Below are 13365 nucleotides of genomic sequence, written 5' to 3' on the forward strand. Positions count from 1 at the left end.
TCCATCTGTCCCTTTACCTGCAAATATCCACCCCCAGTCAACTTTTGAAAGTTCTTGCCCAATACTGTCAAAATTGGCTTTCTTCCAATGTAGAACTTTAATTCTTAGATCCAGTCTATCCTTTTCCATCACTATATTGAAACTAATGGAATTATGATAAGTGGTCCTAAAGTGTTTACCCACTGATACCTCCGTCAATTGCCCTGCCTTAATCCCCAACAGTATGTCAGGTTTACTCCTTCTCTAGTAGGTACAACCATTACTGAATCTGCAAATTTTCTTGTACACCCTTAAATTCCTCTCCATCCAAGCCCTTAGCACAATGGCAGTCCCAGTCTACATTTGGAAAGTTAAGATCCCCTACCATTACCACCGTGTTATTCTTACAAGTAATTGAAATCACCTTACAAATTTGCTTCTCAATTTTCTGATGACTATTGGGGGTGTGTCTATTGTTCAATTTCAAGAAGGTGATCATCCCTTTCTTATTTCTCAGTTCCACCCAAATAATATCTCTGGACGTATTCTGAGGAACATCCTCCCTCAGTACCGCTGTAATGTTACCCCAAATCTCCCCACTCCCCGCCACACTCCTTTCTATCCTTCCTCGAGCATCTATACCCTGGAACATTAAGCTTACAATCCCGTCCATCCCTGAGCCATGTTTCTGTAATCACCATGATACCCCAGTCCCATGTTCCCAATCGGCCTTGCCTGTCAGGCCTTCCATGTTGAAGTAAACGCAGTTTAATGTACCAGTCCTTACACGTCTCCTTTGATCCTGACTGTCTGTTTGAGTTGCTCCTTTTTGCAACTGCACAAGTCTCATAACAATATCTTTTCTTGCGTTCTCTCTGGCTTTTACCCAGAGAAGGTTGTTGTTCCCTCCGCGCCTCTTCCACGGGCCTCCCTCCCACTCCCAATTCAGATGCAACCCGTCCTCCTTATACAGGTCGTACCCTAGAAGAGTATTCTGTCCTCAATGCCTCGTCCCTTTCTTGTCTTATGTCGTTAGTTCCAATTCATCTGTATAACTAGTTCATAAATCGGGCTAATCAATTCAATGAAAATTGAACCATATTGTTCTGAATTATTGTATAGCATTGTCTTGTAGAAGGAAGCTGAACAGTCCATTGTGCTATGCTGAACCTTTTGAAGAGCTATCCTGTTACTCGTTTACTCATTCACTCTTTCCTCATCGTTGCTTTTCACTGCCCCTTTAAATCTACCTCTTCACCTTTTGCTGTCAGTGAATTTGTGATCAGGCTAAATATGTTTTTTTCATGTGTTTGTTAATGTCTTTGATTTCTTTTGTCAGCTGTCTTGACATAAAGCCCTCTTTCATGTATTTTCTCATAATCATTTTTGCTGCAAGGAAGCAAGTGGCAGTAGGGTTGTTGAGGATGGTTATAGTGGCTGTGGCCTGTGGACTTTAGTTGGATTGAAAAATAACCAATATGGCAGGCTGGTATCAAAAGCTGCTGAAATTTAAGTGGATCCAAAACACAAGGATACTGGTTAATGAGTGTTCATGGAATTGGAAGGCTGTTTCCTTTCGGGTTCTTCAGGGTTCGGGATACTGTCTTTTGCTTTCTGGACTGAGAAACTCTGGGTTGTGGGGTCGCAAGGTTCTCTCCTTCAAGCTGCGATGGTGACTGTTGAGAGGAAATTACTCATTCCAGAGACGATGACAAAACAGCACTGGATCACGCGATCAGTTCAGTCAAATAGCATGGGCCAGTGAACCTGAATACTGTTTAACTTCAGCAGATACTCAAGTGGTGCGTTTGAATGGGCCTGCGATGGCTGCTTACGTGGCACATGTCTGAAAAGCCTCAGTTATTATCATTATAATTAAGACTCAAATTGTCTTAATTTGTTAAGTAAACTTTCTGACAAATATGTCTCATTGCAGCAAAGTTAGAAAATTTTGAACCTTGTAACCATTGTGTCTTGCAGGTTGGTGCTGAAGAAATGTCGTTTCCACCACACATGAATCGCCCTCCTTTGGGAATACCTCCATTACCGCCGGGTATTCCTCCTCCACAATTTGCAGGATTTCCTCCTTCTGTGCCACCTGGTATGTAAATTGAATAAGTTATTTTCATTCAGCAGTAAACATTAACCCGTGTTGGAAATGGGTATTCTCAGCAGCCTGTCTTTTGCTATAATTTATATGCAGGTGTTCCTATAGTTGGGTGAGTACATGTACTTTGTTTATTCTTTCATGGAATGTGGATGTTGCTAGCAAGACTGTCATTTGTTGCACATCCCTTATTACTCGTAACCTATGAGACTCTTTAGGCCATTTCAGAGGGCATTTAAGAGTTAGCTGCATTGTTTTGGGTAAGGAGTCACATCCCTAAAAGATATCAGTGAATCACATGTGCTTTTAGAGAAATCCATGATCATTATGGTAGTTGCTTGCTGAGATTAGCTTTATTTCCAGACTTTTAAATTGAATTTAAGTTCCACTTGCCATGATGGCAATTGAACCAACTTGCCAAAATATTAGCCAGGGTTTGGGACTACAAATCCACTGGCATTGCCACATGTCATTATCTCTCCCAAAATATTGAGCTGTCGACATATTAAAAACTTCTAGCCTCAATCCATAATGTGTGCTCTGTTGGTGGATCTCTATCTGGATAGAGTAGCATGAGTTGCTAGATTGGATACAAAGATCTATTTGGCATTTTCAACATTATGTTTACTGTTTTTAGGGGCACCTGTGATTCCTGTACCAATGGGAATAATGACACCTGCCACAACTGTAAGTATTGCCAAGCTTGGATGTTTATAATCCAAAAAGTTGATAGCTTGTAATGGTGCCAGGAACCAAATGGAGAAGCAAATGAAGTTAGCCTGTAGATTATGTTTGAAGTACCTTATTTTAATTAAAATCTGCTCCCTATCCATGACTAACTTGATGTTTTTAAATAATGCAGATGGAATAAATGTTTAAAGCAAAAATCCTAGACCCTTTAATCTTTCTTAACATGTAACATTAGAATATCAGGTTCTTTACACAAATTTGAATCTTTAATTACTTTGTCTTTTAGTTCTGACAGGTTGTAAAGAAGAGATTTTCCCCTACAGTTAGTGATCCTTAGAAATCCAACACTATGCCAATGCTGCCTGACGTAGGAATGCTTCATTTGCCTCCTTGGCCCTGTTCCACTATTCAGTTAGTTAATTTGATCTATATCTTAATGCTGTCTACCTGCTTTGGTCCCGTCACCCTTCTTCATGCCCTTATTTAACCAAAAGCTATCAATCTTGGTCTTGAAATGATTTTTGTTGGGATGTGGGGAATGCATCCATATTTCCACTGCTTTGTGAAGTGCTTCTTGACATCATGAGTGATGCAGGTGTAATTTTAATATTCAGCTAAATTGTTCTGAGGACCTGACTTCACTCTATTTACCCTGTTGACTCCCCATTTCATTTTAAATACCCCAGTTTGGTCAGTCCGAATCTTCTGTATTCAAAGGAGTGCAAGCTTTGTCCATGCAACCATGCCTTAAAAATTAAATCTCTTCCTGGTTTTGTTTTGGTGAATCAGCAATGTGTTCTCGACAAGGCAGTAAAGGTGGGTAGCTCAGAACTAATGCAGCACTTCAGATGAAGTCTAACCAGAATATTGGTGAAGTAATCTTTCGCTTTTCAGCTGTCTTGAGTTAAAGGCCAACATCTCCATCACATCCATTAACATGAGACCTTTCTATCTTAAATTTTCCCAACTTTGTTGTTATAATTTCCAGCACAAGATATGTTTGGTATTGGACAAGAGCTTCATAAATTCAATTTTTTCATGTTTGAAAGTACAGGAGGCGTTCTAGTTATAGACTGTAAACAATTGCTGTGAATTAGTTAATGTTAGCTGATAAAGCATAAAGGCTTAAATTGAAAGGTGATAGCGTACATTAATTTGTACTATTACAGAAACAAGACATAGGCAAAGTGTTTTGGTGTAATGCGTCTGGATCGTTAATTCAAATGCTATGCTATTGTACAACAGGGTAAAATGCTTCACTGTTACATAGGATTACAAAGGATATATGACACAGAAACAGGCCATTCACACAAACCAGTCTGTGCCATTGTCATGTTCCTCTTGCCTCCTCTTCAATCTTTGCTCATCTCAATTTATCATTGTAAACCTTGATTCCATCCTCCCTCTTGCTTGTGCAGCATTCCCCTTGAACTCCTGTATACTATTTACTTGAACCACTCATCTGTGGTAGCAAGTTCTACTTCTCTCAAAAGCAATGCTGAAAATCTGAACTAATAACGCAAAATGTTGGAGACACCCAGTAAGCCTGGTAGTGTTGCTGCAGGAAGAAACATTTAATGTTTCAGATGTGTGACTTTTTTGAGTTCTGACGAGAGGTCACAGTCCTGAACATTAAGTCCACTCTTACTCCCCAGATGCTGTCAGATCTCATGAATGTTTCCAGCCGTTGATGTTTCTATTTCAGAATCTTTGATTTTGAGGAATAGAATCAAATCCATATTGAGGACTGGTTGATTGAGATGTAGAAATCGAATGAACAATCCTAATGTAAAGGAAATGTTATGTCCCATTTTTTGAATGCTAATAACAATTGGTTTCTTTTTTTGTAATCATTTTTTGCCTCTAAGTATTGAATCCTTGCTGCAGTCGTGCTCCATGCTGCCAAGGCCAGTATTCAGGTGTCGGGATTTTATGGGCCATAACACAATTATGCCATTAAGAGATGCTCGCATGCAGTTACAAGAGGGATTTGCAAACTTTGGTCAGTGTTCTCTGAACCCAGAGCGCTGAAGTAGTAATCCTATGTCTGTTCTGAGTGTGGCCCATTCATGTAGAGTGAAGTAAAAATCTGCTACCTCCTGGTTGGAAATCAGCTTCCTTAGTGTTAGTAGAAGCTGAAAGCTCATGCAATCCCTCAAGATAATTGGTTTCCATTCCTCAATGAAGGGAGAAAAAAATTAAATAAAATTAGACTGATTTAATATTTTAGCCCTCAAACTAAATTAAATATTAATGCCGCTGTGTAAAAATAAGGAACTAAATTGAAGTGATCCATTAATCAATAAAAATACAAATTCATTGCATCTCTTTCACAAATAATTTTATGGATTGTGAACCAATCTAAGCATTTTTTGGGAAAACCCAATTGAATCTTGAGGTAAACACATCTTTCTGAAATGAGAGGGCTGCCTTAAAGAAATGTAGGAAATTGGGGCACAATTATGAGGTCAGAGATTGAGCAAAACGGGCCTGTTTTTTCTGAACTTTAGGAAAATTGATTTGATCTTGTTGATATAAAATTCTTGAATGACTTGGCAGGGTGTTTTCCCTGCCTGAAGAGTCTAGAAACTGTTGGTCATAATCTCAGAATAAGAAGTTGGCTAATTAAGGACTAAGATGAATAATTTCAACAGAGAATAAAGAATCTTTTTAATGTTCTGCACCCAAGACTTGTGTATGCTCAGTTGTTTTATACTTGAAATTACAGACACAAAGTCGTTAATTAATACTGAGAATTAAGGAATATGGGGGTAGGTTGAAAAAATGCTGAAGTGAAGATCAGCCGTGATCTTACAAATTGCACAGCAGTTGAGGATTTTTGTTTATAAGTGTTCTGAACGGTTTTAGTAAAATCTGGCAGTATAAATTTAAATGGGTAAAAGTGTAAACTCAAAGTAGGAATTTTTGTAGTTGTGCTTGGGAGGGAAAAAAGTTAACATGAACACAGCCATTCTTGATGTTTGAGTTATAATTTGAACTCTGTTTGAAGCGAACATCCTCAACAAAGCCACGTGCTTAAAACCTCTTGATTTCCAATGATAGCCATTGGAAAACAGTCCCTATTCAGATGGGTTTATCTGGAAGTGTAGTTTGGCAGCTTCTTCATTTATTAGTGCATGCAAACAGATTAACAACAGACTGGGAATAGGAAGTGCCATTTGTAAAACTGTCTTCCATGTGTGACAACTTTTCCCATGTTCTGTAAGATATGTTGTATTTATACTGTTGTTGTCTCCCTCCCCCTTTTCAGGTCTCCATGCTGTACACCATGAACCGTTGCCCAACAGAGGGCAAACAGGTAACCTGTTCTGGGACCACTGCCACTGGCAGTTTATAACTGAACATTAATCATTGTATGAAAACAGTTCCTTTTGCCCTTTCTCCCCTCTATTCCCTGAGCACCTTAATTCCTCAGTGAAATCCCCAGGCACTCTTGCTGAAGTTGGAGATTCCATGCGTAGAATTATGGACACTAACTCCTCACACCAAACATTTATTTACACAGCAAAAACAGAAGAACATCTTGGGTATGTGTATATATAATGGGAATGAATTCCTGGAATTAGTCAGATTCAGTTGGAGAATGTGACAAAATTGAAGAGAACTGCTAGTGGAAATGGAAATTAACAAATATGGTAACAGGGCAAGAAGATAAACACCAAAACAGAATTCAGCCAAATGTCCTGTTTCTGTGCTCTGATTTACATGTAATGCTGTATTTCAAGGTGTGGGGCTCAGAGCCATGTTTTTAAGATGAATTAAAATAACAGGCAATCATAAAGTTGAGGTCACACTTGTTGTGACTACATGGAGGTCTGAAATGTGTTTGGTCTGCCCAGTGCAGAGATGAGCACATTGTGAGCAGCGAATACAATCTCCTAAATTGAAAAGTTTACGCACGTCACTGTTTGTTCCGCAAGAAGTGTTCGGACCTTGCAGGAGGTGAAAGAGCAGGTGTAGCTTGCACAGATAAGTGCTCTGGGAATGGCTGTTATGGCGAGATTGAGGCGTGCACCAATTGCTGAGGTGGGCAGAGCCCTTTGGAGCACTGAGAGGGGAGGAGAAAATGTTTTAATTATGACATCTAGAAGGTGGCAGAAATGACAGGCTGATTTGAAGAGTGCAGAGGCATTGTGTTGTAAGGAAAGGACCAGGAGAACCCAATTTTTTATTTTATTTTTTTGAGTGGTTGAAAGCAAAAGCGCGAGAACAGAAATGGACAGAGTGAAGTGCTGTGAACCAGAATCGGGGCAGGGTGGGGCTGGATTCGTTGGTTGTTGAAACTGGAAGATAAATTGGAAGGTTAGAACAAGTGGCAGAAATGGAGAAACTGGGAGAATAGAGTTCTAGGAATTCCAGGGACAAGTGTCATTAATGGATTTTGGTTGATTGAAGAAATGGACAAAGCTTCCAGTCCTGTTAGATCCCAGATGCAACCTGTCAGTCTCCTCCCTGCTGAACCATCAGGAAATCTCTATAGAAGTCTTCCCTGTTGATTTGTGGTTGGTGCCACACACCGGTATCTTGTTTATTAATTCACAACTTAAATAGATCATGTTGCTGCTACTATATTGGTCGGATTCATGTTTTCTTAAAGTTACAATTTAATGCTCGGAATTTGCTTTGAAACTGCATTTTGAAACTTAACTTAGTATATTCTGTTATCGTGTGCAAATGGCTAATTGACGGTAATTGTGTAAGTTACTTTGCGGCAATCAGGAGTGAATGTCCTTAACATTACAAATGTTTGAGTTCTTTGACAAGTTGTTCAGTTTTTATTAAAGAACAATGGTACATTTATAAATATTCTAATTTTAAATGATGAAAAATGTTGAGACATAATTTGAGCTATGATTCTGTTCAGATGAACTGTGGAGATAATTGTGGATTAACCATTGTGCAACCGCTAAATGTCCATTATTCCTACAAGATTTTATAAAAACTAAACTATCTTGACTTGTAACTCAGCTGCTTTTCATTTTTATTTTGTTTTTCTCTGTGACATTTTCAACGTTTATAGCTACCAATCTTTGGAATGGCCAACTATGTACTCGTACGCGATACCATGTTGATCCAGTTGATTCATCCATTTTACAGTTTTACCATAACCTCACTAGAATTGTTAAATTGTTAGGCTTATAAAATGCTAAAAGCTTTAAACATGTTCAAAAGCCTCACCACATTATGATGTTGACAGGATGGAATCCATTTAGTTCCATCTCCTGCTTTGAGACTGTATGCTGTTTTTCATAGAATCCATACAGCATGGAAGCAGGGCATTGGGCCCATCGCGTCCACACCGACCCTCCGAAGACCCTTCTGAAACTTAAATAAGCAGGAATTGCAGTTTGCATTCTGGGATGTGTTTTGTTTGTCATGTTCTCAACCATCCAAATGTAGAACTTCTCTTTATCTCCTTTTTTTGTGCTATATATCTCTGCTCTTCTGCCTATGTGTTCCTCTTCTCTCCTTTGTCATTTTCTTGTTTCTTCTAACCATTGTTCCTTCCATCTCTTTCTCTTTGACAATGATTAGTGCCACCATCTATCCTTATTCATTTACCTCTGTTTGTGCTGCTCACCATTTCTTTTGCTTCTGTTTCTCTCCCTGTATTTATTTCAATCTTCCACTCTTACTTGCTACTGTATACACTTCACTCTCTCTCTCCTCACTTTTGTCACTCCCATTTTCTCTCTCTTTTACGGTTTTAACTTAATGCTTTTCTTTGTTCCTCTGTAACCTTTCCTTTATTTCATTCTCTGCAGCCTTAAGGAGAAGTTGCAGCTTCTACACGTGGGTTGGTTCCGTAAGGAGCATTATGTCTCATTCTATAGGTGAAAACTTAATGGAATTGATAGACTCCTAGGCAATCAGAGTAACCACTTCACAGCTCTGTTTGACCAATTAAGAGAATGAATTCTATAGACTGATTCTTGTGACAAAAACTGAACTACAGTAGGATGTCAAATTGACATTCTACTGCAAGTCTTTTCAACTTTAGATCTACCTCCTCTAATCTTCATGCTTTGCAGTATTCTGCATAGTTTACTATGATCTCTAAATTTAAGTCTGAACTAATTGTTTCTACTTAAGTAATGAAGTTGGTACAGGAACATTGGACTGTGGTATCAATAAGTTCAGAAAACTGGCATCCTTTATTCCTTGATATGATCTTGAATCAGAATTACCACATTGTATAAAGGATTGTCTTCAATGTTTTTATTTCTTGAATAATAGATTCAAACATTGCAGTGTTTTACACAGGTTCTGGTACCAACGTCTGTACCAATGGTTGGAAAGCATATTGGACCAAGGAAAGACCATTCTAGTCAGAGGAGCCGTGATAATGATGAAAACAGTGGCCCGACTACAACGGTTTTCGTTGGCAATATATCTGAGAAAGCTTCAGATATGCTAATCAGGCAGTTGCTTGCAGTAAGTTTTCTTTTGCACATGTCATGTGTAGAGCATAGTAAAGGTTAGTTTGCAGGTGTCTCCCTGATGGGTTGTTGATTCATGCTGGGTTATGGTTAAATGTGTGGCAGCAGTGCCTGGATGGTGGTGGTTCATCCATGAGCACAAATATTTGTTCTCGGGCTACCTAACCATTGGGATATACTAGTAGAAATTAATCCTGCCCTCATTTTTAAAAAATCTATCCTTTCTTCCTGCTCCGATCATGCCCTGGCTCCACTGCCCCAGTTTCATGCTCATTTTCAAATAGAGATGATGCTGTATTGCTGTTTGTGCCTCCCATCCCAGATTGCTAAAGCACAAATTGAAATGCCTGTTTTGCATTGTTAGAAAAAAAAAATCTGTGGTGAATTGTTCTTTGTTTACTTGTGGATTACAGCTGAGGTGTGGCCTTGACAAAATGATGAAAATAAATTCTGAATTAGTCAGGTTACCAATTAGAATTACCGATCATGTAATCCTTTCATCTATACAAATACATTTCCTTGTGATGTGTTCTGTGGCATCGTTATAAAAGCTGACGTTCATTCGGTAAGCAATATGGTAATTGCTGTCTCTGATTTTCAGAAATGTGGCTTGGTTTTAAGCTGGAAGAGAGTACAAGGGGCTTCAGGAAAGTTGCAAGGTATGTATAGTTTGTACTGAGTTATATAATGAGTTGGAATTCACCAAGTGAGTCTTTAGCCTACTTTAGACTGTTTGTAAGTATATTGTTTGTACGTTTTCCATTTGAATCTTTTGTTTCATTTGTTCTTGGTATGTGAGTATCACTGGCTGAGCTGGTTTGAAGTTTAACTTGTTCCAAAATACCATGTTGAGTGGTAGGCCATGGTGCTTCCCACAGATGATTTCCTGTGGATTGCTGCTTTTTTCTCTAAGGTGTTGGAACGAATTGAGCATGCATAGGTTGCCTCTCAAGAGCAGTTCTTTTTGGATTATTGTGGTGACTCCCAAATAAAATGTATTGGTTAGCTTGACTTACCTTTGACCCAAAAGATAAATTAAGCCTCTTATAAGTGATATTCAGCATATTACTGGAAATGTGATGTATTGCTGGCATTTAACTGATATGTAAATGTTGACACTGTGCTTGTCAGATGATTGGAGGGATTTTCTGGTGAGTTATTATGCTTAACCCAAAATAAAGTAGGCAGAAACTCTCATAGCAAATTGGTGAGGCAAGTGGGATGTGCCACTCTTTGGCAGATAGTATAGCAATGTCAGCAGAGAGCTGATGCAAAGTTGATTATAAACTCAAATGTTGCTGTCTGATTGCATTTACTTTGTTCACTAGTTTTGCAGGACCTAGCAGAATTATAGGATCAAAATCAGAAGTTGCTAGACAAGCTCAGCAGGTCTGCCAGCATCTGTAGAGAGAATTGATTTCTGAGGAAGGGTCACTTAACCTGAAATGATAACTCTGATTTCCTTCCACAGATGTGTCAAACCCGCTGAGCTTTTCCAGCAATTTTTGTTTTTGTTTGATTTCCAGCTTCTACAGTTCATTCGGTTTTCATTTAGAATCAAAGGATCATATCGTAAAGGACAAAATTAAGCCCATTGTGCCTATGCCGGCTATTTGCTGGACGAATGAATCCCATTCGCCTGCACCTTTCTCCATAGCCCTGTAAATTTCGCATTTTGCCTTATTTATTTCCTTTTCCATGTTGATTTGAAAGTGATTCCATTATCCTTGAGGGAAGAACATTCAGGATGAGCCAAGTGCCCTTTAGTTTTGGTCCAACAAAAATATGCATTCTCTGCTTATTCACCTTTCTGACACTGGAAACTGTTTCTTATGAACTGTCACAATTTTTCATTATTTGAACATCTCAAGTAAATCTCATGGTTCTTCCTCTGCCTAAACAAAACTGGACTACAGTCTGTCAAGTTAACTCCTTATCCCATGTATTATTGTAGTAAATCCCTTGAACCATTTTATATCTTTCTAAAGAATGCTGCCCAGAATGTGGCTTATCTTATTTGCTTAGTTACTTTATTCATCTAGCCAAATCTCTTTTCATCTTTCGAACAAAATGTTTTACCACCGTTGTGAATCTTCTCCCGTCCCCAAACAGAAACACTTCTCTAAATGCTTTGTTTGCATGTGTTTGCTCCTAGTAGAGCTGATCTATTTTCTACTATGATACCCACCATTAACACCTATTCTTCATCTGTACCTCTGTTCTACTACTCTTTGGCCTCCAGTTTGCCTTTGGCTTTTATCCTGGGGCATTTTTTTCCATCTGTACTTCCACTACTTTTTCCGCATTTGAAAAGAAATCATTTTTCCAGCCCCCATCAATTCTTAGCGAGTCATAGTGGACTCAATGTTAAGTCTTTCTGTCTCCACAGATGCTGCCAGTTCTGCTGAGTTTCCCCAACGCTACTTGTTGTTATTTCACTTCACACTTTCCTTTGCTAAATCTTCTCTGCCATCTGTTTGCCTATTTGACGAATTCATTTAACTCCTGAAGACTGATGGGATCCTTGAAAAGCATTATGTTATGTGCAAGTTTTGATACCAAATACCCAAGTCTAAGTGACAAGAACACTTCAAAAAGAACAGTGATTGCAATAGCCTGGAGTTACAACATTGTAGTGCCTCTTCAATTTGGAAATAAGCAACTATTCACCATTAATCTCTTAGCCAACTTTATATCTTCCTTGTTAAGAGTGGGGGAGGAGTGGGATAAGTGAAACAGAAGAGAAGGTCAGATAGGGCAGAAAGCAGAAATACAGGAAATGGGTTAGGCAAGGCCTTCAGCCATGTCCAACCCACCACAAGAGAATAGAGTTCCTGAGTTGGGGGGAAAAAAGGAGGCAATGTTAGAAGAGTGACGTGGTAGCTAACATCATCGGAAAATATATTTCAGAAATGGGGAGAAAGGAATGGAGTCCATGTAGGAAGTATGGTGAGGAAGTGCAATCGTAGTAGCAGTGGGAGCTGGTAGCCCTAAGATGGGTATTAGTAGACGGCCTAACTCCAGAAATGTGTAGTGTACATGGGCCACTAGGGTATTCACTATACCCCTCTGACATTCCACTTCTACCAAACAAACGGCACTTAGCAAGGGACTCGATTTTATCCGATATGCCCCCAATTCGGTGAATTTCACATGGGATACGGCACTGAGTCATACAGCACGGACCCTTCAGACCAACTCGTCCGTGCCAACCAGACATCTCAATCTGACCTAGTCCCATTTACTAGCATTTAGCCCCTGTCCTTCTAAGCCCTTCCTATTCACACACCCATCCAGATGCCTTTAAATGTTGTAATTCTACGGCCTACACCACAACCTTTGGCAGCTCATTATACACAAGCACCACCCTCTGTGTGAAAATGTTATCCTTCAGGTCCTTTTTAAACCTTTTCCCTCTCACCTTAAACATATGCCCTCTAGTTTTGGACTTCCCCACCCTGGAGAGAAAAGCCTTGGCTATTCATCTTATCTATGCCCCTCATGATTTTATAAACTACTTCAAGGTCGCCCCTCATCCTCCTCCACTTCAGGAAAAATAGCTCCAGCCTATTCAGCCTCTCCCTATAACTCAACCTTTCAATCCCGGCCACATCCTTGTAAAGAGATAGTAGGAACTGCCGATGCCGGAGTCCGAGATAACAAGGTGTAGAGCTGTATGAACACAGCAGGCCAGGCAGCATCAAAGGAGCAGGAAAGCTGATGTTTCGGGTCTGGACCCTTCTTCAGCTCCTCTGTTGCTGCCTGGCCTGCTGTGTTCATCCAACTCTACACCTTGCTATCTCAACATCCTTGTAAATCTTTCCCAACTCTTTAGCAATATCTTTCCTACAGCAAGGAGACCAGAATTGTATATATTCCAAAAGTGGCCTCACTTTTGTCCTGTACATCCGCAACATGATTGAGCATATGAGTTGTAACATGTTCTAACTAATGAAGGCAAGTGTGCCAAATGCTTCCTTCACCATCCTGTCTACCTGCAACTCCACTTTTAAGGAATTATGCATCTGCGCCCCGAGGTCTCTTTGTTCAGCAACACTCCCCAGTGCCCCACTGTCAATTCTGTTAGCCTTACCGAAACGCGGCACCTCATATTTATCCAAATTGAAC

The 13365-nt window shown here is 39.6% G+C and overlaps 1 protein-coding gene across 3 annotated transcripts in view; it reads left to right on the forward strand.

The window, feature by feature from the left end:
* Window positions 1-13365, forward strand: part of rbm25b (RNA binding motif protein 25b) — an 88443-nt gene that overhangs the window by 28309 nt on the left and 46769 nt on the right. Inside the window, exons 2-6 of one of the 3 annotated variants that reach the window (XM_020532840.2) lie at window positions 1960-2080; window positions 2724-2773; window positions 6048-6095; window positions 9050-9232; window positions 9839-9896. In XM_020532840.2, the coding sequence (XP_020388429.1) occupies window positions 1975-2080; window positions 2724-2773; window positions 6048-6095; window positions 9050-9232; window positions 9839-9896 (445 nt within the window). In that variant the 5' untranslated portion in view covers window positions 1960-1974. The remainder of the gene's footprint in view (window positions 1-1959; window positions 2081-2723; window positions 2774-6047; window positions 6096-9049; window positions 9233-9838; window positions 9897-13365) is intronic. The other 2 variants (XM_020532841.2, XM_020532843.2) reach the window with 2 other exon arrangements.

Source organism: Rhincodon typus, chromosome 8 (genome assembly GCF_021869965.1).
Source record: "Rhincodon typus isolate 14 chromosome 8, sRhiTyp1.1, whole genome shotgun sequence".
Lineage (NCBI taxonomy): Eukaryota > Metazoa > Chordata > Chondrichthyes > Orectolobiformes > Rhincodontidae > Rhincodon > Rhincodon typus.